Source organism: Rousettus aegyptiacus, unplaced genomic scaffold, assembly GCF_014176215.1.
Source record: "Rousettus aegyptiacus isolate mRouAeg1 unplaced genomic scaffold, mRouAeg1.p scaffold_m13_p_2, whole genome shotgun sequence".
NCBI lineage: Eukaryota > Metazoa > Chordata > Mammalia > Chiroptera > Pteropodidae > Rousettus > Rousettus aegyptiacus.
Genome location: NW_023416295.1, coordinates 161,980,296 through 162,006,031, shown reverse-complemented (window position 1 = coordinate 162,006,031; position 25,736 = coordinate 161,980,296). Strand labels below are relative to the sequence as shown.

The 25,736-nt window shown below is 36.4% G+C and overlaps 1 protein-coding gene across 7 annotated transcripts in view; it reads right to left on the bottom strand.

Annotated features, from left to right (window-relative positions):
- The window catches only part of MYBPC1 (myosin binding protein C1), an 84,700-nt gene that overhangs the window by 15,268 nt on the left and 43,696 nt on the right, over positions 1-25,736 (bottom strand). For 3 of the 7 annotated variants that reach the window (XM_016127082.2, XM_016127080.2, XM_036237367.1), the window contains 13 exons: positions 25,152-25,257; positions 24,004-24,170; positions 23,089-23,251; positions 15,732-15,838; positions 15,217-15,350; positions 10,067-10,226; positions 8,869-8,973; positions 7,909-8,097; positions 6,921-7,055; positions 5,438-5,446; positions 3,800-3,853; positions 2,736-2,903; positions 888-976 (listed from right to left, as the gene is read on the bottom strand). In XM_016127082.2, coding sequence (XP_015982568.1) covers positions 888-976; positions 2,736-2,903; positions 3,800-3,853; positions 5,438-5,446; positions 6,921-7,055; positions 7,909-8,097; positions 8,869-8,973; positions 10,067-10,226; positions 15,217-15,350; positions 15,732-15,838; positions 23,089-23,251; positions 24,004-24,170; positions 25,152-25,257 — 1,586 coding nt within the window. The remainder of the gene's footprint in view (positions 1-887; positions 977-2,735; positions 2,904-3,799; positions 3,854-5,437; positions 5,447-6,920; positions 7,056-7,908; positions 8,098-8,868; positions 8,974-10,066; positions 10,227-15,216; positions 15,351-15,731; positions 15,839-23,088; positions 23,252-24,003; positions 24,171-25,151; positions 25,258-25,736) is intronic. The other 4 variants (XM_016127084.2, XM_016127083.2, XM_036237368.1 and 1 more) reach the window with 2 other exon arrangements.

Genomic DNA, 25,736 nt, shown 5'->3' with positions numbered 1-25,736 from the left:
CCTGGGTTTGAATGAACTCTGTGTGTGTGTGTGTTCAAATGTGTGCAGGGACCTAAATTCTAATTCTAAGGCCATGCTGAGTGATACATTAGCTACATGTGGCTATTTAGACTCAAATTAATTATAATTAAGGAAAATTTTTAAATGGCACTAATTCCTGGATGCACATTTCAAGTGCTGCCTAGCCAGTGGCTGGCGGCTATGATATTGCACAGCACACACATGGAACATTTTCTTTGTCGCAGAAAGTTCTATCAAACAGTGCTGTCTAGAGGCAAAAAAGGAGTCAGGTGAGTAAGGGTGTGGTGTTGCGACCTGTGTGTGTGTGTGTGTGTGTGTGTGTGTGTGTGTGTGTGTGTCTGAAACTGATTATTGTAGGAAAAGCCTGGTTAATCTTGTAAACAACAGATTCTTTTGCTGGAGCAATGATTTAGCAGTGTTCATGTATTTTAATTCATGGCATGGAGATATCAAATCTCACTTATTCCCCTTATCGGAATTTAGTTTGGTTTGGGGCAATTGTGGGAAGCAAGCCCATGTTGTTTTCCTGACTATTATACTGAGAACATCACTCCAAATGAAGGTCAGTTTTACAGATGTTTAGGACCAGAAAGCATCTTCAAGCATTTCTCATTTCAGTACTTCCCCCCTGCCCCCCCCCGCCCCCCAACAGTCCCTGAGCTTCAGACAAGACTAGATCTCATTTGTCTCATGAGGAAGGAAAATCTACGAGAGTTGTATGGATTTCTTCATTTGTACAGCAGGAAATTATCGTTCCCCAAATCTCTTCCATTGTTTACCTATCTCTCTCTCTGAGGAAATCCTGACCTTGCTTCTTAAACACCCCAGCACTGGAAAGAGAAAATGAGTGACCCCTGAATTATTACCTGGAAAGGTATAACCAGGTTGACGGCTTCTCCAACTCTACGGATGTAGGTTTGCTTCAGGTGCCTCGGGATGCGAATCTTTGGAGGCTCTGGGTGAGGGCAAAATGACACAATGTTGTGATCAGTGTATCACACTGGCAGCAGCCTTACGTGCGCATATGGTGTGACGCTCACTGGGTATCATGGTGCTCATGTCTCTGCAGTAAAATCTTAGCCGTGCCACGAACATATTATATAACTTTGGTTCCAAATTTTTTCTTCAAAGAGATGTTTTAACAGTTTAACACAACAAAATTTATCCTTGACCTCTCTGATTTTACCGCAACTTCCTGTTTTTATTGTCGTTATTAGCCTAAAGCAACTACACAGAAAAACACCAAATTTTCTCTTGGGACCTATTTTTCAGTTTCCAACAATGAGAATATTCTCTGATGAACACTCCATAAAAATTTACAGAACCATATTAGCTGGTAGGACTTCTTCTTCTTCTTCTTTTTTTTTTTTTTTTACCAGAAAAACAAAAGAAAACAAACAAAAAAAGTTTTAGCACCTAAAACCTGCTATTTAGATAATTCTATTGGAATTTGATAGTACCTTTCTCCCTACGTGACTGCAGTGAAATACATGATAGGCAGCCCTAGCCTACTGTATGTTAATGTTCATTAATTAAACACCATGACGATGCTAGAACATGTTGCTGAAAACCCATTAGGAGCAGGAAGTCAAAGGCTCACAGGCTCACAGGGATGAAGCAGGTCTAATCACTTGAGTGCTCAGTAAGTGACAGAAACTGAGCTAAATGCTTTTCATGAAAAGACTAATCTAAACCTTACATCTCCCTTAGGGGCTAGGTACTACTTTTACTTTATGATAAAGAACTGAAGCTTAGCAGTTTAAGTAAATTGCTCCTGGGAACACTGCCAGGATTAGAGCCTTGAGTCAGCCTTGAATGTCTATGCTCTGTTTCCAAGCATGGACTGCAGAGTTATCGAGAGCTGGGTTTGAGTCCTGGATCAGAGACATAGTAGATCCTTTTCCAGACTTCTGTTCTGTAAAATCAGGATGATAACAGCATCTAATTTGTAAGACTGTCGTGAGGGTTAAATAAGGTTATCCACATAAAGCATTTAGCATATGGCTAAGAATAGTAAGTGCTCAATAAACTTTAGAGATGATGATGATGATGATGATGATGATGATGATGACAATGACCAAACATTGTGGTTAGAAGGGAACCTAGATATCCTCTAACTACCTAACTTTATGTATAAGGAAAAGGCTCAGCAAGGTTCTGCAGCAAACAGAGTCATCATTATAATAAAAAATAAGCAACATGGATTAATTTAATTCTTATGCCTCCTGACATGTTAAGTACTATTATTATCTACATTTGTGGATGAAGAAATTAAGCCTCATAAAAATCAAGTCTCTTGCCTGAGACCACATAGTTAATAAATGAGGTTTTAACTTATGTCGACTGTCACCGTCGGAGCCGATGTCAAGCACTGTGTTTATACTATAATAAAAATGATTCTGAACTTGCAGACCCCCTTGAGCCGGGGTGCTGCTGTAGGAATTGCGTGCACTGCTGCATCCACACTCTCTCGTCAGCGTCAGCGGGAAGGAACCTGTGAGGCTAATGAACTGATCTTCATAGCAAGTTATAAACCTCTGGGCTGACCTCTGCACTGTCTGAAAAGAGCTCTTTTGTTCCTTTCTAACTCCCAGGAGGCATTCGGAAACCATCAAAGGAGCGATGCTGAACTAGGAAGTTCTGAGGGATGGTGCTCAAAAATAAAAACAGATAACGTGAAATGGAGAAGGACTTTTGAAAGGCTAGCCACTTACCTATGACTTCCTTCACAAGAATGGGCTGAGAATAGTACTTGGGCTCGCTGGCACCGGCTGCGTTCACAGCCTTCACGCGCACAAAGATCTTTGCATCCGTTGGCAGACCCGTGATAGTGAACTTGGTCTTGTCGATCAGATCTGTGTTTGCAACTACCCAGTTCTCAGCTAAAATCCATTTTTGAAAAAAGAAGGAGAAAATGGTGTTTAGTTAAAGAAATTATCCTAAGTGGTACAGTCGACTCCAAATTAGTATTTTACTCATAATTAAGTCATTTGGCCTCGATTCAGACTACTAAATGGGTGGGCATTTTTTATATTTAAATGAAAAAATGGCCTAGCCTGGCTAACTTAAATAACAGGAATGATTATCAGATTCTGCTATTCCTGAAAAACCTCTTATTCACACACTGGGGACTCCTGAATAATAGTAACTATCCCCAAGAATTTTGCGTAGTTTTATTCCAGTTCAGTTTTATAATGATGGATGTAACCATGACATATAGCTAACCATATATATTAAGGTTCAGAAAAACAAGAAAATGTTGTTCTTACGAACGAGAGACACCTACCTTGATAGTCATAGAATCTCTTTGTTATTGGCTGATTTATTTTTATGAGACACTAACATGAGCATTGAGAATCCGACCACGCCCTCATTCATGAAGAAAAGTAGCGTGTATTCACGGAAAGTGGAAACACAGCTCAGGAGCCAAGACTGCATAAGGAGTTGGCACCACTGTTTCACCTCAATCAAAGATTCAGATTTTCTTTTTTTTTTTTTTAAAGCTTTTCATACCTTTGTCTACAGCATCAAGAGACTTTAAACCCAGCATCCAAGGCTAATAAACATTTAAGCTTCTAAAACTGATATGCATTATGCCCACAGGAAAAAAAGAAGGCTTGGATCCCACAGTATTAACTCACGGCCCACCCTCCTCCACCATCTCTAAGACCTATTTTCTGTGTGTGTGGATGGTGGATGTACTTCGTGCTCAGTCATGGAACATTCCCAGAAACTTTATAGAGTAAGAAAGTTTGAGAGCTTTCATAGAATACTTTACCTGACAGATCATATGCAGCCTCCCCATTTTCATCAGACTGTTTTGCTGATGTACCTTTGAGAATTCGTCATTAAAATTAATTAAAGACACCCACTTTCACACCAGAAGAATATTGTATCAGTAGTTAGCATTCTCTGTTAGTAAAATATGCAAAGTATGCAAAGATATTTGTCTTCAGAGCAGTGACGGAAGAGACCAAACACATTAGGGGTAGAGGGGAGATTCCTCAGGAGAGACACAGCCTGCTCTGTTCAGACTGTGGTTTTTGTAATGAGGCACCCGCCACAGAGAAGAGGAGGAGAAAGGAGGCTGGAGCACCTCCAGCTGTGGCAAGATGCAGAGAAGAACAAAGCAAGACCCTGAGAGAAAGGAGGAGCAGGTCCTGGACTCCACAGGGAAGCAGTACACAGTGGAACAGTCTATCCTTGCTCCTGTCCCTGCTGCCCAAGCCAGGGAGGGTTCCCAGGGTCCCCAGAGAATGGACTGTTCCCACAGTGGGGCTCATGCATCAGTCTGGGTATGAGGGCCCTCTAAATAAGGCCAACCCTGTCTTACCAGGGCTCTAGTTCTCAAAGGAAATGGAAACTAACCCAGCAGCTGAGGAGATAGCCCTTGGTTGTCATGACAACAACCTCTTGGTCAAGAAAACAAATTGAGCCTGCCTGGGTCCCTACATTCCACAGGAGTGGAGGGAATGTTGTTGGCTCACAGAGTGGTCATAGGCATATCCCACTGGTTTGCGATGATGAATTTCTAGGTATTGGGACAGTGGGGACTGCCCTGGCCTCCTTCGAATTTCCTCTTCTCTTTTATTCCAACCCTTCTAGGAATATTAGGGAAAGGCGGCAGGAAGCCAGAATATCCTGGTGTCTGGGAGGGCACGTGGATGATAAAAATACTTAGGACTTTGAAAAAGAGGGACCAATGAAAAAGAGGGAGCTTTAAGCCAATGGTCTCTTTGAAAGGTATATTTGATATAAAGTTGATATTTTCATAGACAAGAGACATTGATGAGAAAGTGAAAATGGGAGACTGAGGAAATGTGTACGAAAGAGTGAAGAACAAAATTTCAAGAGAAAAGAAGGACGAGACAAGATCAGAGGGGAACAGAAATGGCCGAGCCCTTCACGTTTGAACCGCTTGAATTGGGGGAAACAAAGAGAAGAAGGAACTAGAGTGAACGAAGAAAACAAAGAAGAGTAAAGTGCTGCAGGCATTAAAAAAATAAAAAACAAAACGTGAGAAAGGCAGAGTCAAAACCCACACACGATCTTAGAGAAGAAAGAATTCTCTTACAGAATAAAACCTGACATGTCGAAAAGCATTAAACACTACAAAAAATTAGTCTTGAGGACAACAGCCATTAAAAGAGAATGAAGAATAGGGCAGCCACATAAAGGAAGTAGGGAAAGACTGCAAGAAGAAAGATACACGTTCCATAGAAAGCTATTCCAAAACGTTATGTGGCAAAATATATACATAATAATGACTGTGTACATATACATATGTATATGTGTATATACATATGTATCTACACAGACCACACACAAAATCATGTAAAATACACTTCGTTGTATTTTATCTAAGGTGGGTAACATCAAAATGACAGCCATCTATCATTTTGCTGTATCTTCTTACTTTTTAAACCTATCAGAAAGAAAAGAGTAAAGAATTTGCTCTGTTTCATACATACACAAAAGGTTTGTGGTCAGCAGCCACAACACACACAAGATTGGGAAATTCTGCTGCCTGGGCAATATAAATAACAGAGTGAAGTGCTCATGATTTTTTGAAATGAGGGGAGGGTAGTGGAATGGGAATAAATCATTTTCTGAAGCGCTCAAGAATTTACCTGTTGCATTAGTGACATTGCCCCCCTCCCATGCTGGGATAACTCTGGGAACTTTCTTATAATGTCCCCACTGGTTTTGGTTAGAAGCTCTCTAAGCCCTGGAAAAATAAACATAGTGCTCTGTGAGCTCAGCACATGTACATGGAACCGAGTGTTACCAGGATGCTTCATCTCCCCTCCTCTTCTTCCCTCCCCACCAGCGGTGGTCATTTCCATGGGCGCCCCGATCCAGGGGCTGGGGATTTCTTTCTGAGCAGTTTTCTTTTCATACGACGTTTTTTCTCCATAGAGGTTTTCCTCCTGGGGAGGTGCGTTTGTGTTCACACTTCCGAATATTCCGAATGTGTTCTGTGGTCTCTCTTTCCACCACGTAAATTTCATGTTAAAGTTTGGGATCCAGAGAATTTTCTTAGAGGCTACATCCTGGCCCATCGTTTGTGCTTCCCTGGAGGATGGTTTGTCTACCATCATCTAGAATGAAGCCTGAGGCCAGAGCTTAGGCAGTTTTGATTCATACATTTTTAAACCATGGCAAGTAAGGAATCAAAAAATAAAAAGAGGCTTTCAGTGAATTTCGAATCCTTTTTGGTTTTAGGTACACTCTGGCTCATATTTTCTTGTGTCATTTTCCCTTTTTCTATTATTTTTTTATCAACTATTTTTCTTTCCCTGTTTTTCTTCTGCTCCTGAATTTAAGCAGTTAAATTTTTATATACCCAAGCCACATGTTGAACCTATTTCTTACACTGTGTGGGATTTAATACTCCTTCCTTTAAATACTGAAGGTTGTCCTTGATTCTTCTTTCTCTCTTCTTCTTTTTTTTTTTTTTTCCTTTAAGAAGGCAGGGGATGATCACCAGATAGACAAATATATAGTCTCTCTTTATAACCCAGAAATTGGCAGCTCTTTAGATAGCTGACCTCTGCTCCATCTGAACTAGACTTGTATTTTGATTTGGTACAATTTAATTCCACCTATTCAATTAGTGGAAATCCCTCAAGTTTCGTCAGCATCCCTTCCTCCTACGTCTTAGATAAATGGTGCTGTCCAACCAGGCAGCCTAGCTAGGATATTTTTGAGATCTCAGTTTGTTAGCCTCTGGTACCAAAGAAGGGCTAAATGATTATCCATCTTAGAAGAATGACCTTTGGCTTGTTGTCATTTTCAGTGAGAAGGAGATGAATTCCCAAGCAAGAGAAATGAAAGAGAGGGGGAGCATATCTCACCTACTGATGATGGTATTCGCTTTAACTAGGAGTTGTACTTACTTCCTTCGAAGCAATACTCTAGCACATAGCCATCTAAACCTGCCGCACCAATCTGGTCTGGGGGCCGCCACTTCATCGTGACAGTGGTGTCAGTTACGGAGTCGACAGCCAGCAGAGTAGGAGGGCTGGTTACAGCTTCAAAGATAAAAGAGATAGAGAAAGAAGTCATTATCAACTGTAGAGTTATGGCACAAAGAATGGTGATAAAATGAGCTAGGATACAAATAAAAACTACACATAGAAGACCCATGTCTTAATAAAATTCAATGAAGATTCCTCGAGCATATGCTGTGTAGAAGGCAAAGATCTGCTAGACATGGAAAATTTTAGAAATGCTGCCACACTTTCCTCGAATTTGAGAAGTCTGTGTGGGAGGCTAGGAGGGCCAAGGAAGTTGGGAAAAGTCAAAATTTGGCATCTAATGAACTACAATAAATTTCTCATAACTAATTTTAAAGTGCAAACTCTTGCATTAAATTTTCTTTCTATTGGAAAAAAAGAACTTTCACTACCATAAAATAGTGAAGACCTCTCATCTTCTATTTCTTTGTCTTTGCTGAACTGAATTTTTTGGTTCAATAGAGAAGATTTAAGGTAAGATTGTAAAGCAAAGACTAGTTTTCAAGTGTGCTTCACTGAACAGATCTATTTGTTTTAGTTCCAGTGTTTACGGCAAGGTGCTGGGTTATATCTTCAGGACAAATGGAGAGTGGTCATGTGTCCAGGGATTCAGAAGGGAGGGGAAACTGGAGCCAACCACAGCTGTCATTGGAATTCTGGTAATGAATTCCAGGACCTGCATTAGGAAGGTATTCAATTCTACCAATGTCATTTTTTGGTTTCTTAGACAGAACATTGCTCCTAACCATCTCCAGCTCACACATCCCTCTAAGAAGCCCCCGTGTCTGCTCCAGTCAGAGGTGGGAAGGAAGCAGTCAAAATCTGGGGCAATGATTTCCATGACAAAGACACATCTCTCTTGACTCACCCAAAGGAACAAAAGGTTTGGAGGGCATACTGGGCTTGGAGATGCCCACGGCATTGACGGCAAAGATGCGGACCTCATAGGCCACACCTTCAATCATTTTTTTAGGCTCAAAAGTTGTTTCTTTGCAGAGATCAAAATTCAGCCTCATCCACCTGGAGCTTTGTTTCTTTTTCCTCTCAATAAAGTATCCTACAGGTGACATAAAATAGAAACAGGTTTTTAACTTGGTCTCCAAAATTAAACTTTGTCAGATATTAGAAGTTCTTAACTTTTCCCATATTCTCAGTACTCTAAGTGAAAGTTATGTATGTATGTATTTTTAACCAACTTTATTTCATCAGTTGTTTGAGAGAGATTATAAGGAATACAATAGTAACATCATAGGAGATAGATAAAAATAACAAGACTAGAAAAAATTAAAATTGTACTAAGAAGAAAAGAGAAAAGCAGATCACAGATATGTTGGTCATACCAATTTACATAGTCGATACAGTTGAGCAAAAGGTTTGACTCTGAATCTCAGCAAAGTACGTATAAACGGGTGAATATCCAGTTTTGTGAGTTTCATTATTAGGAAGCAGAAAAAAGTTTTGTTCCACAGGGGGAACAAATTCTTCTAAATATTTAACTCCAAAAGAAATTCCTCCATAGACGTAATTCTACAAAACTAGACATTTACTGACTAGAACAGCTTAAAGTCAGACTCATGGTATTTCAAACTTAATATTAGGAATGTAAATGTCAACGAAAAAGAGAGAACAGGAGATCAGATAATATTCATTGGAGATATTAAAACCTTGTGTATTTACAGGACATCCTAAAATACAGTATTTCGCTTTGAATGGATATTTTAAAACACAGTATGATAGGTTTGATTTTAAATGCCCTATTTTTAATGTACTCTGTACTAGTGTGCATAAAGAAAATGGCAGTTCCACAGACTGTCCACCACGCAGTTACCTAAGATCGGGGACCCGCCATCATAGACAGGAGGCTCCCACTTCATGATGCACCAGTCATCTCCCACATCTGTCACATTTGGTGCCACCGGAGGATCAGGGATATCTATAGCCAGCAAAAAATAGAACAAAATAGAGAGAGTGTGTATAGAGAAAAATGTTAATTGGAAAATATGTTTTTTGGTGATAATCATAGAAGCAGTGTTTCTGAGTACTTTTGCATGTTTACTGAAATACACTTAATGATTAATTTGGGCAAAAAATCATGCTTCATATGAGATAAGAGGAGGTATGTCAAATAAAAATAAAAAGAAAAATCCTTCCTTTCAGTGTTCAGTCCCAACATTACAGAACAAGTCTCACATGGAACCTAAGACTCTTGTTCTTTACCTTGAAAATACAAAGAAATTATTGCCTAAATATCGGATGTGATTTTGTTTTTTGTTTTTATTTTATTTTATTTTATTTTATTTTAACTGCTAAATAAACTTCCAGTAGAACTGAATCAAGGACTGATTGTTGTCAATTTTACATTGGTTGGAAGACTGAAGATGTGAACTGGTAGAAATCCAAGTCAAAAATGGCAAGTTACCACATTTTGAAAATAGAGTTCAGTGCCTGTTAAAGTGACCTTAATTTTGGTCAATTTGAAATATATTTAAGGGAAAACTGAAGTGAGATGAAGAGATCATGAGACCTTGGATCGCCAATAATCTGCTAGATTCATTTCACTTGGTTTCAAGCTTAGGAAAAATGCACTTAGATGGTCGGTTGAGGACGAAGACAGATCTTACTCGTCTACAGTGATTATGATATGGGAAATTATTTAGTAACTGTGTTTCAGAGGACAATGAAAAGGAATATAGCTGTGGAGAGCTAGTGACCAGCAACCCAAATGGCTGCCTCAGCTACTCATTTCTGCAATATGGCCTCCGTGCAACAACAACAACAACAACAACAACAACAACAACAAACAGAAGAAAGGAAAGGAAGGGAAGGAAAGGGAGAGTAAGGAAGAGGGAAAAAAAGAAAAGAAGTAGCGAGGTAGAAAAAAAAGAGCGATTTATAAAATATAGCTATGCTATGTTTTTCTCTGTTGGCTACACGGCAAAGTTAAGAGAATCAAGAGCTGACAAAATCTACTCTGAATCTAGACATGTCAATTTGGTTTTGGAAGCTTGTTGATCCAGAGAACTTACCCACAACTTTAATTTTGATGCTTGCATGTGCTTCTCCAGCTTCATTTTTCAGATTTATGTTGTAAACACCAGAATCATCTCTTTCAGCTACATCAATGATCAGAGTGCTGCTGTCAGGGTAAGATTCTGCTCTTAAACGCCCACTGCCCTCTGTAATAGCCTAAGAAGGAAAGAAATGAAATGTGGCATGTTCTATGCAACAAGGACTGTTCCAGAATGCCTTTGTAGTCTTAGCTGGATATGGCATAAATGCCTAAAATGCATGCTCTTAGTTTGATCCTCCATCAACTCTAAGGACGAAAGTATTTTATCTCATTTTACATTTGAGAAAACTGTAGCCTATGGCCACAGAGCTAAGAAGTGGTAGAACTGGGATTTGACTCCAAAGCCCAATAACCATTAACTCACTAAAGAGAAAGTTGGAGAATGAAAACTATGGGTGCAGAGTGTCATTCTAGGAGAAGAGTCTCCTTGTATATGAAATCAGAAATACTTAAATTCATTTCAGAAACTAAATGGTAATTTTTTCATTTCTTTAGATGTCTTGAAAACTTAAAAATATTGAAAAGGTTTGAAGAAGGTTGCAGTGCTAATTTTCCATACAAGTTCTTGAGTATTGATTTTCCCCCCTTTTAATAGAAAATGAAAGAGTGGACATTTAAATCCCAAAGTAAAACAGTGATGTTGGAACTTCTCTTATATTTTTAAAAATTTCCCCCTCTCCTTGTTCTCTTCCTCCTCCTCCACCTCCTGTTTCCTCCTCCTTCTCTTTCACTTCTTTCCTTCCTGTTTTCTTAAACCAGAAGTTTAAGGAAGCATTACTTTTTTATTTTTTGAATACCAGTTCATATCTTCTATATGCAATGAACAGCCAATACACAAAGAGGTGAAATAGAGAAGGTCCAGGTAATTTTAGGTAAGCTGGGTAATTTGCCACTAACTATCATTAACTCTCTACTCTTTCATTTCTGGATTAGGATTCATAAATCTTTGATAACCTAAGATTGTAATAAGAGTAAGAAATTTGAAATAGTTGTCATAATTCTTGTTTTATAATAGAACAAAATTTCATCATATTAGCCAAATTTTAATTTTAAGATTATAAAAGGTGTCCAGCTTTTTTTAAGGTGAAAAGAAAAATATTTACTTAAGGTGGTGTTACATTATCTTCTTCAGTTTTCTATATTTTATTTTGTTTGTTGTTGTGTTATAATTTACATAGAATAAAATTCATACTTTTTAGATATACAATTCTATGAATTTTGACAAATTTCTATGATTGTGTAACCACCACCACCACGATCAAGACACAGACTATTTCCATCACCTCCAACAGTGTCTCCATGCTCCTGGGCAGTCACCCCCTCACCCCACATTCTGATCCCTGGGAACCACTAGTCTGCTAACTGTCCCTATAGTTTCCCCTTGTTTTCGAAATGCCACATAAATGGAATCAAACAGTGTGTAGCCTTTTGAATTTGCTTTCTTTTACTTAGCATGATGCTCTTTAGATTAATCCACGTTGCTGCATATATTACTAGTACATTCCTGTTTATCATTGAGTAGTAGTCCTTTGTACAGTGCATGTGCAGTTGGTTTATGTATGTACAAACTGTATGTTTGCACAACTGGACTTTTGGGTTATTTTTATGTTTTAAAAATGATAAATAAAGCTGCTATAAACAGTCATGTACAGATTTTTGTGTGGATATATATCTTCATTTCTATTAGGTAAATACATAGGAATAGTATTATAGAGTTGTATGGTAAGGACATGTTTAACTTTATAAAAAACTACTAAACTATCTTCCAAAGTGGATATACCATTTTGAATACCATTTTTTTGTGTGCAGCTTCTTTCACTTAGCATCATTGTTTTAAGATTCATCCACATTGTTGCAAATACATACATTTCTACTTCTTTTTTTCCAATATGGATGTCTTTAATTTCTTTTTCTTGCCTGATTGCCCTGGCTAGAACCTCCAGTATAAAGGTGAAGAGTCATGGTGAGAATGGACATCTCTCTTTCATTTCTGATCTTAGGAAAAAAGTGTTCAATATTTCAACATTAAGTAATAGGACAGTTGTAAATTTTCATGGATGTCTTTTATCACATTGAGGAAGTTCCTTTCTCTTCCTAATTTGCTGAAACATATTAGGAATGGATATTGAATTCTGTCAAATCTTTTAAAAATATTTTTTGTGTCTATTGAGATGATCATACTTTTCCCAACTAATTTAATAATATGATAAATTATATTAATTGATTTTCAGATGTTAAAATATTTGCATTCCTGAGATAAACTCTACATTGTCATAATGTATTATCCCTTTTATATATTTTTGGATTCAAATTGCTAAATTTTGTTTAGAAATTTCATCTATGTTCATGAGTGATATTGGTTTATAGTTTCCTCTACTTGTAATGTCTTTTTCTGATCTTGCTATGAGAGTAATACTGGCCTTTAAGAGTGAGTTGGGAAGTACTCCTATTCTCTAGTCTCCAGTTTTCTGGAAGTGGTTGTGTAGAATTGGTATTATTTCTTTCTTAAATATTTGGTAGAACTCTCTAGTAAAGCCATCTAGACCTGGGACTTTTTTTGTGAAAAGTTTTTAACTACAAATTTCATTTCTTGAGTAGATAGAAGGCTATTCAGTACTGATTTAGTGGCATTTTGCAAATTCTGATATGTAGTATCATCACAAATAGTTTATGATTTTCCTGTGATTACTTCTTTAATCCATGAGTTGTTTAGAAAAATGGTACTTAGTTTCCAAATATTTGGAATTTTTCACATATTGCTCTGTTATTGCTTTCTAGTTAATTCCGTTGTGGTCAGAGAACATACCTTGCATGACATGAATTCTTAACAATTTATCGAGACTTTTATAGTCTATCTTGGTTAATTTCCCATGTGCATATTAAAATAATGCCCACTCTGCTTTGTTCAATGAAGTGTTTCATAAATGTCAATCAGATCAAAATGGGTGACAGTATTCTTCAAATCTCCTATATCCTTAATGATTGTCTATCTTCTTGGTCAATGAACTATTGAGAGAAGAGTATTGAAACCTCTAATTTATATATTTCTCTTTACAATTTTATATCTTGCTATTTGTTTTCCACTTGTCCCATCTGTTCTTCATGTTTCTTTTTCTGCCTTCTTTTGAATTAATTGATTTTTAAGTGCATTTTCTGTCCTTTGTTGTTAGCTATAAATCTTTTTAGCTATAAATCTTTTTTTAAAAAAATTTTAGTGGTTCCTTTAAGGTTTATAGTATACATCCTTAACTTTTCAACGTCTGCTTTCACATTACAGTGTAATACTTCATATATAGAAAAGAAACTTACAATAGTATACTTCCACTTTACCCTTCCCAATCCTAACTTCCATTTCTCCTCTTTTGACCTTAAGATTTTATTGTCATAAATTTTACTTACATTTATGGTATAAGCCACACAGTGCATGGTTATTATTTTCAAGTCAATTATCTTTTAAAGAGATTTAAATAATAAGATAAACTCTAATAAGTTTATCCATGTAGTTATAATTTTTGATATTTTTCAATCCTTTGTGAAAATATTTCCACCTGGTATTAAGACTTCTTTTTAGCATTTCTTGTAGTGTAGGTTTGCTGGTGATGATTTCATTCAGGCTTTTACATGTCTAAAAATAATTTTATTTTGCCTTCATTTCTAAAAAGTATTTCTGAGTATAGAATTCTAGGTTGACACTTTTTTTTAATTTAAAGATGTTGCCCCACTGTATTCTCACTTTACCTTGTTTCCACAGAAATCTAATGTCATCTTTACCTTTGCTACTGTGTATTAAATGTGACTTTTTTCTCTGTCTACTTAAATTTTTTTTTATCACAGGTTTAGAACAATTTGATTATGATGAGTCTTGGTGTCATTTTCTTAATGCTCTTTATGCTTGGTTTTTATGGAGCTTCTTATATCTGCATTTTATAGTTTTTTTTTAATCAAATTTGGAAAAATTTTGGCCATTATTTCTTTAAATATTTTTCTGTCCCCCTATTCAGGGACTCAAATTGGACTATATTTGACTGCTTGAAGTTGTCCCATAGCTCAGTAATACTTTTTTTCCCTCTAGAAAATAGAAAAGGAGGAAATGCTCTCTAGCTCTTTGATGACGATGTTGATGTTGACAACGATGATGATGATGATGAAATCATTTTTAGAATAGACTTAGGTTCACTGCAAAATTAAATGGAAAGTACAGAGAGTTCTCGTATAACCCTTGTCCCTATATATGCATTACTTCCCTCACTATTGATAACCATTATTAGAGCAGCACATTTGTTACAATTGATCAACCTACATTGACACATCATTATCACTCAAAGTCAAAAGTTAATATTAGAGTTCAGTCATGGTTTTGTACATTCTATGGGTTTTGACAAATCTATAATGGCATGTAACTGGAATTATAGTTTCATATGGAACTATATGAAACTACCCATAAAACATTTTATGCAAGAAGACATAGAATCACACTAGAGCTGGTACTACTCTACCATTCCAACCTTATTATTCTCTTTCTCTCTCTGCCCCAGCCACACTAGCTTTCTTTCTATTCCTCCAACACATCAACCTTGATCTCTCCCCTTGTTCTTTGCACTTGCATTGACATCACCTGTAAATCTCTTTCCTTTGATCGTCATGTAATGAGTTCCTTGTTGTCATTAAGAACAGCTGTTGTTGTTCACCACACAATGATTTAATAATCATATTAGCCTATTTTTATCTTCATAGCACTTATTACTGTGCAAAATAATTTTGCCCATCTATATATTTAATAATGCATTGTCTAGTTCTCTTCCACCTATTCCCCGACACTCATTAAAATGAAAGATGAGACTCTTTTTCACTGCATCATAAAAACATGCCTGGTCACATAGTAGGCAATCAGAAATGTGAAAAGTAAATGAGTGATTATTATATTTGCCTGAAAATTAGTGCTTTCTTTATTAAAGGACTCACATCTTTGCTGTACCCCTATACATTTATTTGTATTCATCTTTCATCTGACTAATGGAGGACAGGGAATGGGGTGGACAGTGTGTGTGTGTGTGTGTGTGTGTGTGTGTGTGTGTGTGTGCGCGCGCGCGCGCGCGTAAAACAAACCTTATCTGCTCGGCTCCAAATGACTTTAGGAGGTGGTTCTCCACTGATGGGAATCTCAAGACGAAGCTTGTTTCCTGCAACTACCGTCACTGTATTGTCGGCGTCAAGACCACCCAGGTTGATTTTAGGAGGATCTAGAATATTAAATATGGCCTTTGTGATCAGACAGTCATTTCCATGTGATTATCTGGGTTAGCTAGAGCTAAACATTGGTCGTAATGAACATTTTATCTTGCTAAAGAGAATGTAAGAGGAATTAATGTAGATGGTGCAGGCAACCTTGCAAAATTAGTTCATCATAAGACTTCTTAAAAATCAATGATTATGATTAGTGATCAATACTGATCCATGTATTTTTCTTTAAACATCACATAGTTTTGAATATGTTACACGTATTCAAGCCAAGATCACAGATAAGACATGATGTACAACAGAAAAAGGTGAGCAAAAAAAAAAAAAAAAAAAAAAAAAAAAACAAGAACACAACTCTGCAAAGATTTCTTTTATCTACTCACCAATAACGCGAACTTTGGCAGACAAAGTATCAGGGTAGGCATCTGGTGCAAATACATATTCACCTTCATCCTCAGTGAGAGCATTGTCTATCACTAATTTGTGGATTCTAAGGAAATGATAAAAACATATTTCTAAGACTTTGCAAAGATTAGATTGCTTAGAACCGCAATTGAGGAGACACTTGGCCTTTATTGGATTAACATGTTTAGTGCAACCTGGAGAGAGAATAATGTGAAGACTTAATTATCCTATTTATTGATCTACATTAAATATTTATTTTGGACTATATGGAATTATCTCTATGAATACAGCCTGCTTATTATGGAAGAGTATCTTATTCTATTTTTATCTCATAGCTTTAAAAAGGCTAAAAGAGGGAATGTACCTTCCAACCAGGAAGCATTTTCAAGGACACAGACTTTAAGAGAGCAATATGTCAGTGGGGACCATCAAGACAGTATATGTGACTGAACGCAGGTCGGAAAAACATGGCAGAGTGAGAGATATCCTTAGATTTCTCCCCTTGAAATAACAATAAGCTGAACATCTAAAACTTAACAAAAAACACCCAAACTGCACACCTCATGTTTGAGCATGGGATCTGCACATAAGAGCTACCACAGGTCAGAACCCTGGGTGTTGGGTGGTGAACTGGGAAAAATAAAGAAGATGCCTTTCACAGCCTCTGAAGCTCCCTGCAGGGGGAGGGGGAAAGGAGAAGCCACAGTGACTTCTCTGAGCAGCCCTGCCTGGCAGTACTGTGACTTCCACGCAGCCAGCAGCAGGGCCCAGTCATCAGGGCAGAAAGCAGAGAAGCGGAATGGGACGGCAGAGAAACAACAGTTGATTTTTACTGGCCCTGGCTGAAAAACCAAGGCCGAGCCACAGCCCCCAACTCTCAACCAGAAGGGCCCTCCCCCCATCCCCTCTAAGACCAATCACCACTGAGCAAATGCTGCCAAGACCATCACTGACACTGACAGGGACTGAAACTGAGAATAGTGAGTGTGATTAAATATCTATAAGAAAATAATAAGGTATGTTTCAGCTTTTATATAAAGCAGGATCCAAGCCGCCTACTGGAAACCAAAAGAAAATCACCTTCTTTGCAGCAGGCTAAGAGAGACCTTTATATAATAAATCTTCTTTCTGGAAAAACGGAAGAATACACCTCCATTAATGCTGAGGCAGACAAATAGTCCATTAAACACCATGAACAACCAAGGTGATAAGGCATCTCAGAAAGAAGGAGAAAATAAGCTTACAGATATAGAAATATGCAACTTAAATGACAGAGAATCAGGACGGTACTTCTGAAAAACTCAGTGAGTTCTAAAACAAGTCATATCAACGATTTCAAGGAATTGAAAAAACAACTAGATGAGCAGAGCAAGGAGATTGAAACCCTCAAAAAGAACTGAATAGATCTTCTGGAGATAAAAAAACAAACAAACAAACAAACACTGCAAGAGTTGAAAAATGAAATAGCAAGCTTGGGAAACAAAGTTGACCAAATGGAGGAAAGGATCAATGATATCGAAGACAGAAATCTAGAAATAAATCAGAAGAAAGAAGAGAGAAACCAAAGAATGAAAAATAATGAAAGAAATACAAGAACTAGCTGATACCATCAGGAGAGGAAAACATAAGAATAATAGTCATTATCGAAGGCAAGGAAAAGGAGCAGGGATTAGAAAGCATTTTCAAGCAAATAGTGGATGAATATTTCCCAAATTTAAGGAATGTGCTGGAGCTTGGAATTCAAGAATTCAACAGAACACCCAATTATCTCAACCCAAAAAGGCCTTCACCAAGACACACTGTATTAAAGTTATCAAAAATCAATGACAACGATAGAATTCTCAGGGCAGCCAGGGAGAAGAAAATGGTAATTTATAAAGAAAAACCCATTAGATTATCATCAGACTTCTCAGCACAGACCTTACAAACCAGAAAGGAATGGAATAAAATATTTAAACTATTAAGTGAAAGGAACTACCAGCCTAGAATAATGTATCTAGCTAAGCTCTCCTTCAGATATGAAGGAGAAATTAAGACCTTTTCAGACATACAAAAATTGAGGGAATTCTCCACTTCAAGGCCTGAACTACAGAAAATACTGAAAGGGATCAGCTCACCTAAAACAAAGTGTCTAAAAAATAATAATAATAATTAGAAGAAATGTGACTATCAGGCAAATAGAAGCAGAGGGGTGCAATCTTACTGAGAACAGGGCATTATAAGCTTAAATAATAATAAGAGAATTGCTATAGCAAGAGTGATGAACATTCAGCAAACATAAGAACAAATGGAGATAACAATGACTGAAAAGGGGAGGATTCAAATATCCAAATTCGCAAAGGAGAATGGAGATAAGGCACGTGCGGAAGAAAATGAGACTGTATATACATATAACTGTCCTTTTCATATTTGTAATGGTAACCATACACCAAAGATTCAGAACTGAAGTATGTAACATAAAACAAGAAGAACCAGAGGCAAGTCCCACAAAAGCCAACCAAAATAAAGAAAACAGAAACACAAGGACAAGGAAGCAATAGAAACACCGAGCTACCAGAAAGCAAAAGATAAAATGGCTATAAGAAGACCTTATATTTCAATAATCACTCTAAATGTGAATGAACTAAACTCACCAATAAAAAGGCACAGAGTTGCAGAATGAATCAAAAAACAAAACTCAATCATATGCTGCCTCCAGGAGACACATCTCAGCTCCAAAGACAAAATGATATTTCAAGCAAATGGCATTCAGAGAAAAGTGGGAATAGCAGTACTAATATCAGATGAAAAAGACTTCAAAATAATAAAGGTAAAGAAAAATACTAAGGGACACTTCATAATGATAAAGGAAATATGTAAAGCAATTACTAACAGAACTAAAGGGAGAAACAGACCAAAACACTATTGTAGTCGGGGACCTAAATACTCCACTGTCCAATATGGACAGATCATCCAAACAGAAAATCAACAAGGAAATAACATCTTTAAATGATGCATTAGACCAACTGGACATACTTGACATATACAGAGCCTTCCATCCCAAAACAGTTGCTCATGCATTCTTTGTTAGTGCACATGGAACATTCTCAAGAATTGACCACATACTAGGACACAGAGATAGCCTCAACAAACAGAAGAGGGTTGAAATCATACCAACCATATTCTCTAATCATAATGTTTTGAAACTAGAGATCAACTGCAAAAAGAAATCAGGAAGAACCAGAAGTACATGGAGATAAAACAACATGCTACTGAAGAATAACTGGGTCAGAGAAGAAATAAAAAGAGAGATCAAGAGATACATAGAAATGAATGGTAATGATAGTACAACATATCAAAACGTTTGGGACATGGCAAATGCGGTCATAAGAGGAAAATTCATATTATTACAGGCCTATCTCCAAAAACAAGAATAAGCCCAAATAAACAACCTAATACTTCATCTTAAAAAACTAGAAAAGGAAAAACAAATGATGCCTAAAGTCAGCAGACAGAAAGAAATAATCAAAATTAGAGCAGAAATAAATGAAATTGAAAACAAACAAACAAACAAACAAAAAACAATAGAAAAAATAAATGCAACAAAGAGCTGGTTCTTTGAGAAGGTTAATAAAATTGACAAACCCCTGGCTAGACTCATTAAAAAAAAAGAGAAAGGACACAAATAAACAAAATCAGGGATGAAAGAGGGAAAATTATGACTGACATCGCAGAAATACAAAAGATTATATAAGAAAACTATGATAAAGTATATAACGCCAAATTTAATAACCTAGAAGAAATGTATCAGTACTTAGAAAAACACAATCTTCCTAGACTGAATTAAGAAGATCTGGAAAATCTAAATAGATCGATCAGCAGAATGGAAATTGAAACAATCATCAAAAACCTACCCAAAAAGTAAAAGTCCAGGACCAGATGGCTTCACCAGTGAATTCTACCTAACATTCAAAGATTTAATACCCATTCTCCTCAAATTCTTCTGAAAAATTGAAGAGGAGGCAATACTTCCCAACTCATTTCATGAGGCCAATATCACTCTGATACCAAAACCTGGTAAAGATAATACAAAAAAGAAAACAACAGACTAATATCTCTCATGAACACAGATACAAAAATCCTAGATAAGATACTAGTGAACCAAATACAGGAACACATTAAAAAGATTATACACCATGATCAAGTGGGCTTCATGCCAGGGATGGTTCAACATACACAAATCAATTAATGTGGTACACCACATAAACAAATTAAAAAATAAGAATCATACAATCATATCAATAGATATAGAAAAAGCCTTCGACAAGATACAGCATCCATTTATGATCAAAACACTTAACAAAATCTGTATAGAAGGAAAGTACTGTAACATAATAAAGGCCATATATGACAAACCCTTAGCCAACATTATACTTCATGGTGGAAAATGAAAAACCTTCCCTCTCAGATCAGGAACAAGGCAAAGCTGTCCACTATTGCCACTGTTATTCAATATAACATTAGAGGTCCTAGCGAGTACAATCAGACAAGAGAGAGATATTAAAGACATCCAAATAGGAAATGAAAAAGTCAAACTGTCACTATTTGTGGATGACATGATTCTCTATGTGGAAAACCCTAACGACTCCACAAGAACACTACCAGAAACAATAAGTGAATACAGTAAAGTTTCTAGACACAAAATCAATGTTAAAAAATCCATAGCATTCCTATACTCTAATAATGATATGACAGAAAAAGAAGTGGAAAAAATAATTCCTTTTGCAATTGCAACAACAAGAATAAAATACCCGGAATAAATTTAATGAAATGTGTAGAGGACCTATATTATGAAAACTACAAGACCCTATTAAAAGAAATAGAAAAAGATACAAAGAAACGGAAAGATATTCTGTGTTCTTGGATTGGAAGAATCAACATAGTTAAAATCACCATATTACCTAAAGCATTATACAGATTTAATGCAATCTTCATCAAAATTCCATTGGAAATTTTTAAAGAAATAGAACAAAAAATCATTAGATTTGTATGGAAGCACAAAAGACTCTGAATTGCCAAAGGCATCCTGAGAAAAAAGAATGAGGCTGGAGGGCATCATTCTGCCTGACTTCAAATTATACTACAAAGAGACAGTAATCAAAATGGCATGGTATTGGCAGCAAAACAGACACATGGAGCAGTGGGACAAAATCGAGAGTCCAGAAGTAAACCCATACTTATATGAGCAAATAATTCTCAATAAAAAAGCCCAAAACATACAGTGGAGAAAGGAAAGCCTCTTCAATAAATGGGGCTGGGGAAACTGGAAAGCCACCTACAAAAGAATGAAACTAGACTATTGTCTATCACCACACACCAAAATTAACTCAAAATGGATTAAGGACCTGCATATAAGACCTGAAACAATAAAATGCATAGAAGTAAACATAGGAACTAAACTCAAGGACCTGGAACTTAAAGAGGATTTTATGAATTTGACCTCAAAGACAAGGGAAGTAAAAACTAAAATAAATGAATGAGACTACATCAAACTAAAGAGCTTCTGCTCAGCAAAAGAAACCATCAACAAGGTAAAGAGACTACCATCTGAATGGGAAAATATATTTGCAAACAATGTCTTTGATAAGACCCTAATATACAAAATACACAAGAACTCATAAGACTCAATAACAACAAAAAAACAAATAATTCAATCAAAAAATGGGCAGAGGACCTGAAAAGACACTTCTTCCTAGAGAACATACAAATGGCCAAAAATATATGAAAAGATGCTCAACATCGCTAGCTATTAGGGAAATGCAAATCAAAATCACAATGAGATACCATTGCACACCTGTTAGAATAGTTATAATCAATAGGACAAGTAATAACAAATGTTGGAGAGGATGTGGAGAAATAAGAACCCTTGTACATTGCTAGTGGGACTGCAAATTGGTACAGTCACTATGGAAAACAGTATGAAGTTTCCTCGAAAAACTAAGAGTTGACCTACCATATGATCCAGCAATCCCTCTACTGGGTATTTACCCCAAAGACTTGAAAACCCATATCCGAAAAGATATTTTCACTCTAATGTTCATAGCAGCATTATTCATTGTGGCCAGGATATGGAAGCAACCGAAGTGTCCTCTGATAGATGATTGGCTAAAGAAGCTGTGGTACACGTACACAATGGAATATTACTCAGCCATAAGAATAGATGAAATACTGCCATTTATAACAACATGGACGGACCTCGAAATAGTCTTATGAAACTAAATGAGCCAGATAGAAAAAAATGAAAATCACATGATATCATTTATATGTGGAATGTAAACCTAAAAACAACAAATGGACAGGACGAACAAACACACTCATGAACATAAACTAGAGACTAGTGGGTACCAGAGAGTAGGGGGTTGAGGGAGGAGAGGAGAAGTAGACGGGCTATAGGAGGTCAGATATAGGAGGGTAGGGGGAGGGTGAAGTGGGTAAAGGGGATCAAATATACTGTAGCTAAAGGAAACTGGACTTTGGATAGTAAACACACAATAAAATATACAGATATGATATTATAATGTATATCTGAAAATTATATAATTGTGTTAACCAATGTTACCCCGATAAACTTAATTTAAAAAGAGGAAAAACAATAATAAAAAAGGCTAAAAGATAACATCTCACTAATGCCATACTTTAAGATTCAATAAATTACCAAGAATACTCTTGACTTTGGCTTTATAATACCAAACCTAAGAGTAATACTTCTTAACTTTATTGGGGACATTAACCAGTGAATATTTGATAAATACTATGAGTATTCCCTGGAGAAATTAAAGTATTTTTATACACACAGAATTTGCTTAAAATTTCAGAGGATTTATGAGGACCCCTGAAGTTCATCCATGATCTCCTCAAGATCTATGGATCAAGTGTAAGAACCCCCACCCTAGATCTTTATTGGATTTTAGGATATTATACCCCTTCCTCTCACCCTCAGCCCCAAATTCTGGAAAGTTCTTGTGACATGCATTGGTTAGGGATAGTTAATCCAATTCAACCAATTCCTCAACTAGAATTTAGTATTATTCCTCCAACCTCATATTTACATGGAAAGAATCAGTAAGTTTTTAATAGACAAAACACCTTACTCTTAGATGCAGAGCCAAAATCACATGTAAGACATGATGTGCAACAGAGAAATCATATGCTTTTGCTATTTGGAAGCAAAGAACCAGAGATAGATCCTCTCTCTATGACTACCTTCCAAACATCCTTGCCAAATATGTAATTTTGGAAGTGGAAAAAGTAGAGATGGGGACCAGCCCTGACTTATGGATCATCCAACTTGTTTACCTTCCTTTGTGTACAACCTTCAGACGCTCACTCTCCTGAACAGGTAGGCCATTTTTAGTCCATTTTCCTGGTATGTCTTCAGAGATTTCACACTTCAAGCAGATTTCTTTTCCAAGTTTTACAGTCTGATCAGTCAGAGGTGTCAATATCTTCAGAGGCCTCACTATGGAAATAATAGATAATTATAAGTGCCAAACCCAATCCAGACAGACCAAAATGATGTCATTTCACAATGATAGTCAGTTTTGCTATTAATGCTTGTTTTGAAAATGAGAATTTGTTCCAATGCAATTGATATATTAGGGGACACATGGAGCATAACATAAAGTTCATGTTTAATTATGCATGATTTAATTCATGAGAAGAATAGGTGAATCCAGAAAATTGTAATCAGCTGAACTGAGTCAACTAGGACTGCACAAAACACACAAATGTACCTCAAACATCTACCAGCTACTTTAGTTCATCCATGTGATATGAGCCACACCAATGTACATCTGAAATTACCATTATCCATTCCATTACAAATAACCTCTGTCCACCACTCCACAATAGCTTATAAGCTGCAAAACTTCTGAAATCACATCCAAAAACAAATTTCAGGCCTTTTTCAAGGTAAAGGGCCATATTCATGTAGAATTTATAAATCATTTAACATTTGGGTAACTTGTCTGACAAGGTAAATTTTGTACTTCCTTCCCAATACTGGTGCTCTACTGTTAAATTGAATGGTTGGTTCTTTTCTCACACATCCTGATTGATATGACAAAGACGCTCAGCTGGAATGAAATTTAATTTTACATATGTAAAATTGTCACAAGAGATCGAAGAGACTGAAACTTTCCTGAAACTGAATTAACAAATGCAGTGCCATTAGGAAGCCAACGCGAAGACATCCAAAGAAGTCTTACTTACAGCCAACACTAAGTTTAGCGGATGATTGTCCTCCTGTTGTCATTACAGAATATTCTGCACTATCGGCCTTGGTCGCTCCTTCTATGATCAAAATGTGTTTTTTGCCCTCAACTTTAACCTTGTATCTTGATTTTGGACCAGGGATGATCTCCTCGCCATTCTTAAACCTAGGTTAAAATAGATTGTTAAAATTTTTTTTTTTTTATAAAAGACCCTTCAGAAGACAAACCTTATTGGTCTTATTCTTCCTATATCCCAGTGTCTTGCAGGGTGTCTGGCAGATATCAGACACTTAAGAACTATTTGTTGCATTAAAGAATGTATAAATCAATCTATAAATAGATTAATAGTATAGCAAATGTCTGAAAAATAACATTAAAAGAACACAAGCCCTCTCTTTCCACTAAAGATCAATTAGATGATGATGCTACAAGTAGATATTACCCATATGTGGGCTTTTGACATAACACTAGTGAGTCTAACACTTTAAAACACTTTAAAGATAGCTATGATTCTAGATTAAAATGAACAATCTACTCTGTACCAATCACTACAGATTCCTGCTATGTAATTTGCTATATTTCTCAACAAAGCATTTCATTTTAGGAATCTGAATTTTCTAGTCTTTAATTTTGAGGTGACTCACAAAGAACTTGAGAAAACACTTCCCATACGCAAAAAAAATTCTTGTTGTTTTTAAAAATAATTGGTGATCTCAGTCTAAAATATATATTTTTAGGAACTATAACAATAAATTGACCAGGAATAAAATGAAAAGAAGAAGTATATTTCTCCATGTAAGTTGACAATATGATAGGCATGATGAGAAGAAGCATGGTATAGAGGTGAAGAGCATCCAGGGGCTTTGGGGTTAAATAGACCTGGGAAAACGTGAGTCATCCATTTATTAGTAAGTGCCTACTTCCCTACATCCTTACCAATATAGGTTCCTGGATCTTTTTTTCTGTTTCGTAGGTGAAAAAAACAAAAACACAGTATGTTAGAATAGTTTTAGTTCCTATTTCTATTAACACAAATGAGATCGAAATTATTTTCCTATCTGTAAAAGCAATTTCTTGTTATCTAAACTATGAAGGTACTTTATTTGTGTGTCTACTAAATGAACCAACCTCAGGAAAGCTATTTACCATTTCACATTGGCGTCATCTTCAGAAACCTCACACTCTAATTCCACTCTCTCTCCACAGTAAGCATTTGTATCTTCCAGCTGTTTGGTCACCATAATTGGAGGCTCTAGTGTGAAAAAAGAGAAAATCAGAATCATTAAATGTCCCAAACCTGACTTATGACCTCAGATTTGTTCCCAGATGAAAAATGAACAGTAAGAAAGTATCATACCACGAAGCTGTGATTAGATGGGGATAGTAGGTGGGATTTTTTATTTTTATTTTTATTTTTATTTTTATTATTTTTTTACTTTTCTTGGAAAAATGAACAGCTGGCAACCCTGGGTACATTTCCCCAATTTTCTCATAACTTTTTAAATCAAATAAATTACTGTATTAGAGAGTAGACAAAATGTATCAAACACCCTTCTTTTGGCAAATAAGATGCCAGAAGGTAGAGATTTATCATGAAGGAGGACTTATTCCACTAAAATTCTTTGATTCTGGTTCTAGGTGAGTGATGGAGACTACAGAGTTGTCTCAATCAGAGCGCCTCCCAAAGAAAATAAGTGATCCCTGGCTTCACAGGCACCCTGCGGCTCTTTT